This window comes from Lissotriton vulgaris, chromosome 1_1 (genome assembly GCF_964263255.1).
Source record: "Lissotriton vulgaris chromosome 1_1, aLisVul1.2, whole genome shotgun sequence".
Taxonomy (NCBI): Eukaryota; Metazoa; Chordata; class Amphibia; order Caudata; family Salamandridae; genus Lissotriton; species Lissotriton vulgaris.
In genome coordinates, this window is record NC_141685.1 from 310,301,682 (window position 1) to 310,317,842 (window position 16,161).

A 16,161-nucleotide genomic window follows, 5' to 3' on the forward strand; every position below is an offset into this window, starting at 1 on the left:
CTGTTTTCACCTGGAATTCACATGGTCTCTTCCATTTACTTGAGCAGTTGTTCCTTCAAGCACTCATGTTTCTGCTTGACATGGTAATATTTTTCCAGATAGATCCCCATAGTCAAATAATTATCCAGGACTCTTAAATGTCCAGCTTTGACACTGGCATGACTCCTGGAATCTGCCTCTATTTACAATGAGAAATATAAACTTTGTTTGCAAATATAAGGTTTATTTGTAGTTTGTAGCTGTTTGCCTCATAAAGTAAAATGTGATAAGATTTATTAACTAATAGCCGATTAGGGGGGTTCTTGTTCCTGCTACCTGGTGTAACATCCATGTTACAAACTCTTAATTCTCACATTCTCAGTTCACAGGTCATCACTAGGTTGAGAAATTGAGTACCAGGAAGTTGAGTAATATTGACTGCAGTATTAAGTGTTATAAGAAAACATTTATATTATAAAGTATGTCATATTTTGCACTTGAATAAGAACCAGACAGCATAACCAAGCTATTGGTGAGGCGCATTCTGCGTTGCTTAAAAATAACAGGAGTTTAAATTATCCTACTTTGAATGTGCGCGTGAATCAGTTTGTCCGAAACTACAGCAGGGGTTTAAAATATATTTTTTCAAAGGGTTAAAGGTACATACATTTGTTTGAATCCAAATATTTGAATTAAAGCTGAATAAATAGCAAATGCCTTCAGCAAACATTAGCTACAATCTAATGTTTTGTTTCCATATGTCTGGGAATGTCTTTAGTTTGTCCATCCTTGATGTAGACATTCTTTCTTTTTACAGTTGTTTGTGCTTAACATATTAGCCTTACTCATCTTCTTGTTTTAATTTCTTCTAGACCAGATATTACTGGAATTCTTTCATATTATCTGATGGATGCTGCATCGGTCATGCCTGTCTTGGCTCTTGGTGTGAGACCAGGTGATATTGTCCTGGACATCTGTGCAGCACCAGGCGGAAAAACACTAGCCCTTCTTCAGACTCAGATGTGTAGTAAGTGAAGATATTTGTGCATAATCTTTGAGATCGATCCTACATGGTACAATGACACATTTTATCCATTATTAATCTAGTAAAGTAGAAGAGGTGTTGCCATCTGTATGTAACTTAAAGTTTACAGGTTTGTGGTTCAACTAAATGATGTATTAGTTTGTTCTTCTCAGATGTTTATCCGCTGCCCTTGTTGTTATTCTTGTTATCATTCGTGTTAATACAACCTCCCTCCACACATTTTAGAGCTCTAATTATATTGACTTGGCAGGTTACCTTGCAGCCAATGATATATCTGTTTCCCGCACTTCCCGACTCCAAAGAGTTCTCTACAGCTACATCCCCGAAAACTACAGCAATTCAGAGAGTGTCCGTATTACTTCGTGGGATGGGAGAAGGATTGGTGAAGTAGAGAGTAGCAGATATGACAAGGTATGTACCGCATTACATTTAAATGAAACCGGTCACTAATGTATACAAGTGTCTGTTGTTTATGGTAAAACAGCGGGCTAAATCTGTTGACTTAACAAGAGCGTATTTAAAACCGTTGGATGGAGCAAAGCGACTCTTTGGTCTCTCCTCCACTCAAGCTCTGACTATTCTCTCACTTATAGTGATCCAGGGATGTGAAATTCCTATAGCCCGACGCACAGGACATATTGTTTGAGGTCAAGGGCAACAAGTTTTCATGCATACTTTGTTCTTGGGTCAAGTAGTCCCAACCCCCTGCATCACAAACCCTTTGACTGGCAGCTTGCAGTACCACATTATGGCTCAGGGAAGGGCACAGTCTGTAGTTAGGGTAATATTTTTGTCCATGTTAATGCTGTTCAAACTTGTATTTATGGTTCATTAATTGAAAGCCTTTATTATTAGGTTGAGCGCTCTAAGTAAATGTTGTAAGCTCTGACTGCACTACTGACAGTGGTTCCAGTATGAAAATGTGTACACACGTTTTCAAAGTTTAGCAATATGAGGCTATGTATATTGCTCCGAGAATGCTCTCCGATTGGAAAATAAGGCCATTAAAAAAAATATGCACAAACATTGTCATACTATAAGAGACTGATCATCGAGGAAAAAAGCAATTACTTTACGTCAAATATTTTTGGAGGCTAAGAATTCCAGTAGGGAATTGCTCGCTACAGTAAAAAACACTAGCCAATCTTCCGGCCAAACCTAAGACAGGCAGTAGCCCGGAATTTTGCAATACTCTGGGTCAGTTTTTCATAAATAAAGTTGAGACCGTATACAAAATCTTCATAAATAGTATTCTCCCCTCCTCCAAATCACCAAAGCCAGGACCAGATCTTCACATGCCACAAACAAGTTTCTCCTTTTCTTCGCCCCCTTGGGAACAGATTGTCCAAGTAGTGAAGACAACTAAATCAGGAGCTCCGTCAGACCCCTGTCCTCCCAAAATCTTCCACCTGTTCCCCGAAATACTCTGTGAACAACTAAATTTAGTATTCACTGAGATAATATGATCAGGCAGGTTTCCCGATGCGTGGAAGGTTGCCTCAGTCCTAACTCTGCTAAAAAAAAAAAAAACCCACCTGGACCCGGAGGAAGCTAGTAACTACCATCCAATCTCTAGAATACCATTTCCGTCTAAGGTATTGGAGAAACTGCTTAATACACAGCTTACTTCCTTCATCTCCGCATGAAACCTTCTGGACCACTCACAATATGGTTTCAGAGAGGGTCATGGAACTGAGACTGCTCTTATTATGGCGACAGAGGAACTCAGAAGATCACTGGATTCATGAGGGAGGGCCGCCTTGATTCTGTTAGACCTATCGGTGGCCTTCGACACTGACAACCACAAAATATTAACCGGCGGAGTTGGGTATGCAGGAATCCACCCTTATTCTACTGTCATCCTTTATCACAGATATAACTTTTTCAGTAGAACTGGGTGGCTCCGCCTCTAAATCTTTTAAACTCCTGTGTAGTGTGCCCCAAGGCTCTTCTGAGCCCCACGCTTTTTAATATTTACATAGCCTCGCTGGCCTCGATTATTAGGCAGTGTTGTTTTTCAGTGGCCTCCTATGCTGACGAAACCCACATGGTTGTGTCAGTGTCCAACTACATGGAGGAGACAGCCGATCGCTTTAACAACTGCATGTCTCTGGTAAATACTTGGATGCAGACCAACTGCCTGAAATTGAACGGCGAGAAAACTGAAGTCTTGCTGCTAGGCCCCAGCCCTCCCGTCTGGTCGCCGAGATGGTGGCCGGCCAACTTGGGCGATTGCCCGACACCAGTTTCCAAGGTCAAGAACCTAAGTGTGATTCTTGATGACAGACTGACATTTGATGGTCAAAATAACGAGCTTTCCTCCACCTTCTAGGGTATTTTAAAGATGATCAAGAAGATCCGTTCTTTCATTCTCCTGGGTGCATTAAAGATACTTGTAACCACCTTGGCGCTGTCCAGACTGGACTCTGGCAATGCCCTCTTGTAGGGACACAAACCCAGTACCTACAAAAATTGCAACGACTGCAGAATGCCGGCGTCAGATTGATATTGGACATCCCCAAATATGAATCAGTTTCACATAGACTAGGAGCCCTCCACTGGCTCCCAGTGGAAAAAAGAATCCAATTCAAATCACAATGTATTGCTTTTAAAGCACTCCAGGGAAAAGGACCATTGTATCTGAGATCGTACTTGAAATGCTATGCAGCAGCTAGAAACCTAAGATCATCTCAATCAAAACTGCTACAAATACCCAAGTATAAGCAGGTCCGCTGGGGAGGCAGAAGTTTCCTATTGGGGGCTGCGAAAACCTGGAATCTCCTGCCATTATCGTTTTTTTGTTGTTTTTTTTTGTCAAATCTGTTTTTATAGATTTTGGTTTTCACATAGACATGACCGGCATCTCATATGTAAACTTACAGTCCTGCATAAGGCTGCTTGCCAACATTTGGATATGTAGCAACATAAGATTTGCATGTATTCTGAGTGTACTTTAGTTGGAAAGAAGCGTGCTCGCGCAGGAGCCAGGTTAACTTAGATCTGAAAGTCATGTTGCAATCTCCAACAGTATGTGTGGTTCTATACTGACCCTTCACCTCAGTCATTTAAACAGATGGCTTACATATAAAAACAAAAGTACCAGAACAGTAGCAACATATACCAGTATGTGTATATTTAACTCCCTCGCCCCTTCCCCGCATCCCGGCCCTGGGCCCCCTTATGTGTTTCGCGACTTGGACTACATTGGCGTGGTTACACGTGTACAGGATTTCAAACAAATATAAAGTTTCACTGGAATACCACGTCAGTGCATTAGTAGATGGCATGTCTCCGCTTGTGTGATCATTATCCGTTCCTTCAGAGTGTCTCCTGTGTCCCTCCCTCTCCAGTTGCTAAAGCGCACTGAGTATCTGCTCCCAGTGAGCTGCTATAGACTCCTTCCACAGCTCCAATGTTTCCTCCCTTCGAATGGCAATCCCCTCTGCCCTGGCCCATGCCTGAAGTGAAGAGCTCCACGCCTGCGTGTGTGGTGGGTCCTGCGCCTTCCATCTCTTTGTGAGGAGGCGTTTTGCAACCACTCGCCCCAGATCCAGGACGTCACCTTGTCTTTAGGGGTCCTCCTAAAGTGGTGTAACAGGTGCTCGGGCCAGTCAAAAGGTATGTTGCGACCTGTGCAACCCTGCAACAGCCCACTGATTGTGCGTCAGTATGTACCTAGTCTCGGGCAACTTCATAACATATGTAAAAATCCCACCACATGCTCGCTACACCTGGGGCACAGAGCATCATTACGACGAAAGTACCTGTTGATCAGCTTGGATGTGAGGTATGCCCTATGGACGATGAATAGTTTGATTTGGCGGAACCACATTTTTCTAGGTATACGCACAGGACATTTGAGTATCCGTTCCCATTCCTTATCCGCCAATTGTCGCCCCAGATCCAATTCCCATTTGCGGTGGAGTGGGTCGAGGCTTAAGGCCGCATGTATCCACAGCAACGCCACAAACCAGCAGACCAGGTGCCTGCCTTTCCCCATAACATGCTGATACTGTATGGTTAGATGTTGACTGGGCTCCATAGACCTATCCCCCCCATTTGACTGTCAGCTTCGCTATCCGGGAGCGATGTGCTAAAAGAAACCCGGGCGAGAGCCCCGCCTCTGCCACCAGATACTTGTATGGTGTGAGCACACCATCCCGGTACAAGATCCCGAGCGCGTGTACATCAGCCTCCTGCCGTTCTGCAAGTGTAGGAGCCGTAAGCACCCCTCCTCCCCTGGGGGATCCTTCCAGATGTATTGCAGGTGCGTAAGGGACGATAATTTTGGTGAGGTATAGAGCCCTCCGATAACACTTGTATTCCACAGCTAAGAGTAGCGGCGTCGGCCGCACGCCAGCGGCACCAGCCGCACGTCAGCGGCGGTAGGGTGAAAGAGTTTGGTTATGTGTTCCAGCGAGTATGGCGGCAGTGTTGTGGCCATATCCTCTCTACCCCTGTCTACCAGCCAGTGGGCGACCCATTGCAGCTGGGCGGTAAGGTAATAGTGTTCAAAACAAGGTGCAGCCAGGCCTCCCTGATCCATTGGCTGATATAATTTCGCTAGTGCCAGTCTATGCCTAGCGGTGCCCCAGATAAAGTCGCTTAACATCCTAGTGAGCATGGTAAAGAAGGCCGCCGGATTAAATAGGGGCAGATTAACGAAGTAGTACAGGAGGCGAGGGAGCATGACAATATTGGCGAGCTCTACCCTGCCCGTGGTAGTCAGTGGAAGGGTGTTCCAAAAGGGCATCTGCGATTTAAGGGCCGTAACTGCCCTCCCCAGGTTCCCATCAAACAAGTCAGCTGGCTGGCGGTAGATCTGTATCCCCAGGTAGCGAAAGGTGCCCTCCCTCCACTGGACTCGTGTACTGCCAAGGGAGTACCCCGGGCCGATGGTCTCTTCTCCAAAAACGTAAAGGCAGTATTTACCCACATTCACTCGGAGCCCCGAGATGGTGGCAAAAGTCTGCAGCAGTTGCGCTAGCTGTCCAGGTATGCCTCCTATGTCCTTCACCTACCAGCAGGTCATCTGCATAGTGCGACACTTGATGGACTGGGTCCCACAGCGGTATGCCATCCCCCAGAGTTGCACGCATAACAGCGGCTAGGGGCTAAATTGCCAATACGAACAGTAACTGGGACAAGGAGCTCCCTGCCTGGTGCCTTGACCCACTGGTATGGCATTAGATATGTATGGGCCAAGCCGTACTCAAACCATTGGGTTTTTGTACAGTAGATCGACCAATCTCCTGCCATTATCGATAAAAAGCAGTACGTCACTCGTCCTTTAGAGGACTACTGAAAACATGGCTATTTTCCAATTGATTTGCTGGAATTTTATAGGAGCATCGCTCGGGCCCGTCTGCACATGTCCTGCCTAATTCAGCGCCAAGACGTCTTCGGGCATATGTGCGCTATACAAATCGATAAATCAAATCAAGTTTGAGGCAAATATTAGCAGAAGCTTGAAAGCAATATTAATGATCCTTTGCTTTCAAAATAAAATGTTCATAAAAAAACATTTTGCTAAACTACTGTAAAATTTCAGGTACCATTTCTTTGCAGCATCATTTAGTAACATGTGTTGATCCATGCTAGTATTTTCCAAAAATATGCATAATGGAAAATCGGTGTAACCAGTTCCAATAAGATTATGGGAAACAAAAATAAACAAGCATTGGCAAAGCAAGTAAGTCTGAAATTGGTGGTCAGCTTTTTAGTTTTGTCCATGTCTGACATGTTTTTGGCATGGTTTTTGTAAAACCTTATTGCTGTGGGAGCTGCCGTGCCCTCACCATTATAACAAGCATTTGCAAAAGCAAAATAGTTTTTGGTCCCAAAAAGCACATAATGCTCAGTAGTTAATAGCACTACTACTTTTTGTGTGCTTATATGTTCCTTATGAAAGAGCAGAATGCTGTTACTCACAGTGAAACCAGCTGATACAGAGAGAGATACATAATTTTAATTAACACAAAAGGTCACGGTCAACACCAAACCAAATTAGGGGCCCAGTTATTAAGGAAAGTCTCAAAAGTGCACCCCATGGTATATGTCCTTGCATTAAGTGCAGCTACACAGCTTTCGTGAATTTCCAAGAATTTACAGAAGTAGGGCAAGAAATAGTGCTCTTAAAATAATTTGTGAACAGCATTTTATCAAGAGAAAATATGCATGTGTAGATTTGCTCATGTGAAAATCTGAGTGTTTGCAAGTTCCCTTTCCCTCCAACCATTTTTTCCCCCAACTCTGTATGGAGTTTTACATCTGCCATTGTCTGGAGTAAATTTCTTCACTTGTAAAATCTGGACTTTCAGAGAATGTAGACTTCCCTTATCAAGGAGAGTGGCTGGGATAATGTTTACCCTGACTGGGGGGGGGGGGCTCTATACCTTTGACCTTTGTGAACAGAGAAATCTACTCTCACCTGATCTGTGAGGAGATTGGATGAGTCTGTTGTGAATGCAAGCCTGAGATGTTATCTCCTATAGTAGTACTACATATAAGCGGAAAAGCAAGATTTTTCGTATTCTACTTAAGCCCTGATGAAGTTCCCCCCCAGGGAACGAAAAGCTTTGGCTGATGTCCAATTTTTAGAAATTTTCTTCATTAAAAGAAACTGCTGTACTTATTCGATGACTCAGACTTCATCCCTGTGCACCTTCTTTCCTTCAACAGATTCTGTCCCACTGCACACCAGTGGAGCTTAACTACGGCAGGCTCAAGAAGAGGATGCGAAGGACACTTATTGTTTTTTGTATATAGGGATTGAGGTGCAGAAACTCTGGTTAGCAGCTGTTGGAAGCTTTTTGGTGAACGATTGTTTACCACTACCTTCAGCCCCAATATATAGATCTGCAGAAACAAAGCAACATAAGGGGATTGCAAGTATTCAAGCACTACTATAGTATGAGCCCTGGCATAATCAGAGAGGCAATATCCAAGCTCTTAAATAATGAGATTGCTGCCCTCATTTGTTGCCACACTACATGGCACCAAAGGGACAAATGGATTTTGTTACAGGACAAGTAGATGTATGACGCAACCTGCCCCATGGGCAAGTAGATATTTTATTAAATTCCACACCCCTGAGTGATCAAAGAACCAATGGGTTTTGAAAACTTTATATGCATACTTTTCAGATTATAATTTGTCACCTATGTGCACTAGAAATAAATGATGGACGGCAAGCATGCTTTCCTAGGTCTGTCAAATGATTATGCACGATCTGTCAGATGGATATGTTCCCTTCACACAGATCCTTGTATTGTCCATGGCGGCGCCATCCCACTCCTGGCAGGGATATCTGCTCTCTGTGTGGGACTTGGCACATTCACTTATCAGAGACCTGTTGCCTTTGTTTGGGAGGACTTTTTATTTTTACTTTGAGATGTTTGTGGAATGCTCAAACCCTTAGTAGAACATCCATGTGCTCTCATCGTGCTTCTGATGGATACTTCGGTTTGCAGATTCCTCACCTCCTGAATCTGCCCTGGTGCCAGAATGTATTTGGAAAAGTTGAAATATCTTTCTTGCGCAGACGTGGAGCTATGAATCCAGCTAGACTCCGGTGGTCCACGGATGTGCTGTCGCAGAGCTGTATATGGCCACCCTGGCATCAATTCTTTTTCATTTCACGTGGATCCTGAGTTGCTCTCTACTCAATGTCGTTGTTTCATTCATTTTGTCAAGCTGGCTGTCCTGAGCTCCTTCTACATCTTTTGACTTCTTCCCGTTTGTTACGGTACTTGGTTTTATATTGTTATCCTGGTGTGTACTTTTCAATAAAAAAGTGTACATTGCTTATGGGGAATTTTGACCCATGTCACCGACGCAAAGGCTCTTTCTTTGGCAATATCTAGGAGGGTTCTTGGCACAGATGTGGTCGGACCTTAACACAGGACCTGGTTCACACCCTTACCAGACCCGGTGCACTTGGGCTGCAGAGAAATACTCTTGATGATTAGTTATAGCTAAGCCTATTCTTTGCATTATCTCTGCAGACCTACCTCCTCGGAGTACTGCTTTGGCATTGATTTATGAGGTGAGCAATGTGCCGGTAGAAGCATCCATCAGAAGGCTCCTCGCTGATCTCCTGCCTCCCCGTTCTGAGGAGTGGGATTACACATTTAATATAGTTCCAAGTTAGTTTTCTCCACTACATTCATATTGTTTTGGCGGACTCGTCCCTGCATTTAAAGCCATAAAAAAAATGATAGGAACTGACGCCTGAGAAGTGGAATGGCGCAATATACGTTTTTGCAATATTTTAAAACCGGTGTAGGGCGGGATGGATGTCAGGATACTAGAATCGATCAGAGTTGGGGCATCACGTCTGTGCAGTAGTTATGTAAACCTTTCTGGATCCAGATCAGTGCCTGAGGATTTTTATGAGGTGATAAATCTGAAGGTGAATAGATTGGCCACCAGAAAGATCATTACCAAAGGTACATTACTTATTCATTGGCATAGCCATCCGAAAACTTACTGTTCCCTGAAGAATGTCTTCCGCTTTTCCATACACACTCCAGATAAATGTCAGTTGATACAACGCGTTTGATTACATTGTGCCTACCATTACATTGTGATACTTTATGGGAATTTTTTGTCACAGCTGAGGTGGGGACTTGTATTTTTAACTCCTATGCACGCGTTTGTATGGAAATATGTGGCCAGCGAGGGTCATGAATATTTTATGTTTAAAAGTGAACATCTAGTGTTTGAATTTCACAATGTGAACCCAAGAAGCATGGGATTAATTCAGTCTTCCTCCTCTTGACTAAATTGTGTGATCCGAGTCCATTATCTTTTTCCAACTTTGCTTCTTTGTCCTTATCCGCAAATTATCTGATGATAGGCAGTTGCCTTAATTCACTGTGCTTTTGTCTTTTTATCATCACATCTACTGTAATGATAATGGACAAAGGGGCACAGTTAAATGAGACAGTTGCGTACGATCAGAAACATTTTGTTCAAGGTTAAGCTGAGATTGATAGACCACCTTGAAATAGTTATGTTTAGAATGCACCAATGTTTAATTCGTAAAACAAACAAATACATTCCGGTGGTCAAATTCTTTCCCATTTCCACAAACCATATTTATGTATGTACTTGATATTCGCAGCATGAGACACATTGCATGCATGAAACAGGGACTTCTCTAAAGTATGAAAAGTGGGTACTGGGACAAAGAACAGAAAGTTCTCTGCTCTGGGAGTTGTGTGTTGGTACACAAGGAAAGATGGCCACGATGTTTTAGAATTGGGGATGCTTGCCTTGGAAGAGCACCACAGGTGCTCACATTGGAGAACATATGAAGTTCCTATATAACCTGTGTGTATTAGAGCATATGTCGTCTCCATTCAGAATAGCTTGCTTTCATTTGTAGAGCTAAAGGGTTCTCTGTCTGTATTGGATACACAGGGCATACAGCTTAAGGGCCTTCTCTTTCCATAGTAAACACTGTGTGTCCATGTGACAAGAAGCATCTTAAATTGAGGACACTGATTATTTTTTATATCTTTTCAGTAAACAAACAGAATGTGTTCGGAAGCTTTTTAGATGTATTTAACACACACTTAATCTTCTCACAGCATGTCATGCGTGCCCATTGTGCAGCGGGTTGTGTGTTCAGTGAGCCCTAACCAGCATGCAGGAGGTCAGATACTAGGCACGACTTACTGGCCGTAGCATTGAGGCAGGCACTCCTCGGTGGCTGGGAGTATGAAAGTCAGGCAGAGTAGCACACTACACTTGCAGAATCCACTGCAAGTCCACAGTCCAGAAAGATTGTGTTTTTTTACTGAGTGCAGTGAATATAAAATGTCATAGCTGTCGTGAAGGACCTTTTCAATTCTATTAAGGACGCGGAGGCGATCCCCCGCCAGTAGAGTTCAGCTGGGGAATTGGTAATTTTAGGTATGTGAGCATACAGGTGAGACAGGCCTGAAGATCAATATGCCCTAAATATGGGGACGGTAATCGTGAAGCTCGCTGAGTCGATCCGGTTCTGGAACTGGCTCCCTCTCTCAGTTATGGGGCGTGTTACATTGGCTAGAATAGTCTTGTTACCTAGGTACCTTTATGATCTACAGAATACACTCTGCCATATCCTGGACACTAAGTTTGTTACTCTGAATAGATTGTTGGTTTTGCTGGTTTGGGCTGGCGGTCGGAATAGTGTGAAATTAGACGCACTCAAACTAGATACTTATTTGGTGGACTGGGTTTCTGGGACCTTTAGATTGTATTAGTTTGCTTGACTGCTTCAATATGCAGCACAGTGGTGCATGGAGGGGCCCAATATGGAGAAAGCATTATTAGTGAACCGTAATAACGGTTCTGACCAACCCAATACTTAATGATGGGCACTCTGGTCTCCAGCTCGTGCCCATTCATAATCCGATAGGTAGCAACGGTCTTGGAAGAGGCGATCATGCTTGTTGTCCGTAGGGCGCCCTACACAACCTTGCTCCCTTTGCAATGGCTGCAGGAGCTCTGTCAAATTAAGGCAGTCATGAACATCTCTAAATGGCATGAAGGAGGCTGCTCGACGGCTGGGGATCTCTTTGCTAACGGGACCTTCCTAGCCTATGAGGAGTGATGAAATGGTATCAAATACCTAGAGGACACTTCCTGATGAACCAGCAGAGTCTCATACGCTGGCCCTCCTGCTAAACCCATGCTCAACTAGAGGCCTTATCTTCTGCATTTATAAAGCCCTTAAAGAAGACCGCATCATCGATACGTCCAGATAAAATTCATGTGGACCGCCGACCTGACTGTCCCCCTTACGGACTGGTAATGGAAAAGGGCGTTTGCACAGGTCCGGGTGGTAGCTAGTAATGCTAGGTTTAAACGTACCCAGTTCCACTGCTTACAGTGTACGTATTTGACCCCTCAGAGACTATCGCGCTTTAACTCAGTGCACCATGCCCACTGCCTTAGGTGTTGCTCAGATCCTGCCACTTTCCTGCACATGACTTGAACATGCATCCGGTTACAAAGGTACTGGAATCAAGTTATTCAGAGACTCCGGACCACCACAGCAGTCCAGATAGAACAGACAGTTAAACATTGCCTACTGGGTGTACTTCCAACACCAAAAAAGGGAACGTGCGCCAGACACAAATTTGCACTCCTAGTACTGGCTAAACGATGCATTTTGATACACTGGACTCAAACACTCCCTCCAAAATTTGCGACATGGCTGTCCGATATGCAGGAGTGCGGGGTGGCGGAAGAAAGTTGCCTAAAAATTGTACGCATGGACGGACATGCTGAACAGGATTTGGAGTACTGGCGACACATAACATAACCCCTGAATGACGGGCAGTCACCCAGTCCAGTGAAATGGATAATTAAAGGTTTGGTATCCTCAATCCTTCGAGCGAACCCATCACCGGTCACTGCTGCGCAATGTTCGTTTTTCTTTTTTTCCTTACTCCTACTGTATGATCCTTATTATTGTGATTACTGTACAAGGATTGTAAGTATAAATGATGAGTGGGTGTGTAACCGTGATACATTACGGGGATTGCAATGTAATCCTTGTTGATGGCCCATGGGCGGGTTACGAGTAAATGTAGAACGTAATAATTTTTGTGATTAACAATGCAGTATTATAAGAAAAATAAGTATTTAAAAAAGGACGCAGAGGCGAGGATTATGCTTTACTCTTCCTTTATTTTCCCGCTCAGCATCCTTATAAACATGACAGATACAAAAGACTACAAATCCCATGAGTCTTTGTACTAGAAACAAGAGGCAGTCCCATATAAACAATAGTAAGGAACTTCATTTCCCCTTTCTTCGGGCGAAACAGATGTTATCCCACTTTCCATTCAATAGTCCTGCTTCTGATCCGACCCTGCGAAGAACAAAGGGAACCAGTATCCAGTAAAATGAACCTCAAATAAAATGTCAAACAACACTTCTTATAAGACTAGAATATGCTTTGGTGAAAAATGTTTGAAGAAACACATCCAATAACTCCCGGTGGCACTGAGAGAGCATTGCACTGAGATCAGTGTGGGCCTCATTAACTCCCGGTGGCACTGAGAGAGCATTGCACTGAGATCAGTGTGGGCCTCATTAACTCCTGGTGGCACAGAGGGAGCATTGCACGGATGCAGTGGTGCAGTATGGGCCTCCTTAACTCCAGGTGGCAACAAGGGAGCATTGCACGGAGTGCAGTGGTGCAGTGTGGGCCTCATCAACTCCCGGTGGCACTGAATGAGCATTGCACTGAGGGCAGTGTGAGCCTCATTAGCTCCCAGTGGCACTGAGAGAGCACTGCACTCTGATGAACTTTCGAAAGGCAGGTATATTTATCCAACAGCCAATGGCATGTACATCCAGGGAGGGTGCAAACATGTATGGCCAATTTTTTTTTTTTTGTATGTTCTTATATAGCGCTCGACTACCCGGAGGCATCTCAGCGCTTGCCTTGGGAACCCGTCCTGGCTTTTCCCTGTGAGATAGCCCCTAACGGGTATCCCCAAGGTGAAAGCCAGGCATCCCGCCGCGGGGGGCCGTTGTGGAGATTAAGCAAGCTTAATGCCCAGAGTTGCAGAGTGTGAACCCATGATTAGGTCAGGCACCGAAGCGAGAATTATCGAGTCCGTGGACATTTGAGCTCAAGACCCTGCCGCGTCGGGAATTGAACCCTGGTCCCGGGTCTGACCTCTGCTTCAGGGTCTGCCTGCTCTAGCCAGTGAGCCACACTTCTCCACAATTAAGGGGAATTATCCTCCCCTCCGCGTCGTTAATAGAATTGAAACTTTCCTTCACGACAGCTAGTAATTGTTATATTCTATTCCAGGACCGGAGGCTCAGATTATGCTAGTTCAAAGCTGATTGACCACTAGTGAAGGCATGCTTGAGATAGGCTTGAAATGAAAGGCCTTAAAAGTGCAATTCGAGGACTAATCCGCTGCTCTAAGGATGTCCTTCCAAATGACACTCTAGTGAAAAAGCTTTCGAAGCCATGGCACCCCTGGTGGAGTGTGCTCCAAAGGTTGAGGTATCCACCCCAGCTTCCTTAAGTATCCATCTCACCCATCGGGCGATCCTAGTGGACGAGACCAGTTTGAAAGGTTTCCTTAATGACAGAAAAAGTTGTAAAGTACCAGGGGAATGATACTCTTCCGCCATTGACTCATACACCCTGAGGCAATGTACCACACACAACTTTGGGTGATCCGGGGACGCTGGATAATGGACTAACCTGGTATTGGATTTCAACCAATCGTAAGAGACACACCTTTTGGCGTTAAGAGAAGAGATTTCCAGCGCTCGCACATCTGATACTCGTTTACAAGGGATCACGCACAGAAGCATGGCTAGTTTTCCTGTTACCTCCTTTCATGAAAGAAAACGGTTATCCTGCCAGATTGAAGCAGTCTGAGGAGAATGTTTACGTCCCATAAAGAATATTTTCAGCACAGGGGAAGAGACAACCAAATAACCCTCATCAAGGTTCATCACTGGCCTGAACCCTTTGTCTTTCTTTTCAACCAGGAAGAGGTTGCTGATGAAGCCTCTGGGATGAAGAGACACAGGTGCGATGGCCTCTTCTTGGAGGAGATCTTGGTCGGGACATTTGATCCGGTGTACCGTGAAATTCTATGTGAAACTTAGTGACCGTCTATAGTACCCAAGCATCCTGTGGAACTGCTGCCCACCTGGGCCTGAACCACTGCTGCCTCCCCTCCCCACCCCCCCTCACCTCTGGTAGGAAAAAAAGGGGTATTCCTTACCGGTGACACCACGCGGTGCGTTGTTGGCTATGCAGAAGTCGCACTTTCTGCCATGTGCCTCGCTGTGTCCTCTTGAGGGGTAGAAGCCCCCGAACTTCTTCTGGGCCTGCCACTGCATGGAACGTTTAGTCTGGAATTGAATGCATGGCTGGAGGAGCGCCCCTACCTCTTATGGCCCCTCCTAAAATTTATTGACCGAAAACTTTATTGATAGACTGCTGTGCCTTTTATCTAGAGAGGAGAACATGTTCACTAACCAAGACACGTCTTTTATGATCGCTTCTCCAAAGAGTCCTCCATTCGCCACCGGGCCAGCCTCCGTGGTGGCTTGTTCACCAACTCTGTTCTCAGTCTTTATCAACGGGGAACCCCTATGCGCTGATGATAGCGCATAATTTACGTTTCCAAGGAAACAAAGGGCTCTTTGGGCCCAACCCGAGAGAATCACTGGATCAATCAATTGGCTAGTCTCTCTGGCGTCCTCAACCAAGTCTGGAATTTTAGTTAGTGGCCTCTTGATGTCCTTCACCTTATCTTGGCAAGACAAGGGTCTTTGGTAAGCTTCGTAATAAATGTCACCATTCTGGCAATAACTTCTGGGGTGTGAGCCACATCCGCTAGGGTGGGTTGAGGACACTCTGCCTTCAGTCGGCCGTGGACCTCTTGATCCATAGGTCTTCTGAGGCAGCTGGCCACGTAACACGCCACCAAGGGCACCGGTACCCAATCCGCAGAGTGGGGGTGATAGATGGCCTCAGTATTCAGCATACCTGATGTATCTGAGGTGTTGTTAGTTTGAGGTGCCTCCAGCTGTGGTTTCTTGGTGTCCCCTGCCGAGTGCCAGGGTCTGCTCGGACTTGGCTCATTGTCCGAGTCACCATCTGGATCTGTATCAACCCCTGTATTGTCCTCTGTCTCATCCTGGGGGTTGAAATCTACGTCGGGGGTGGGGGCTGTATCGCCCAGCCGAGAATCCTCCTGAGTGTCATCATACTGGGGGACCTAATCCCTATCGGTTCTCTCCCACTGGCCACATCTGTCCCTTACTCACCCTTCCTCCTCGTCACGTCCCCCTCCCTGTTTACCACCTTCACTGCTCCTTACACCCCCACTCCCCTGTCCGCCCTCAGCCCTCATCCCCTCCAACCCCCCCCCCCCCACTTCTGCCACTCCCGCTCTCCTCCTTACCAACCTAACGGACCCCTAACCTCCCTAATCCTGACTGTGCAATTTTCCGGCTCTCTTTTCAATTTGTGCCTATGATATTTTTGATTATCGTATCTTCCACATTTTGGTGTGCTTATTTCCCATATTTATTATTGTGAAATCTGCCAGGCGGTGACTTTTTATGTTTTTTATATACATCGATGCTAT

The 16,161-nt window shown here is 45.1% G+C and overlaps 1 protein-coding gene across 1 annotated transcript in view; it reads left to right on the forward strand.

The window, feature by feature from the left end:
* Nucleotides 1–16,161, forward strand: part of NSUN4 (NOP2/Sun RNA methyltransferase 4) — a 143,388-nt gene that overhangs the window by 68,287 nt on the left and 58,940 nt on the right. Inside the window, exons 3-4 of the mRNA XM_086952346.1 lie at nt 852–1,006; nt 1,275–1,435. Of these exons, the coding sequence (XP_086808472.1) occupies nt 852–1,006; nt 1,275–1,435 (316 nt within the window). The remainder of the gene's footprint in view (nt 1–851; nt 1,007–1,274; nt 1,436–16,161) is intronic.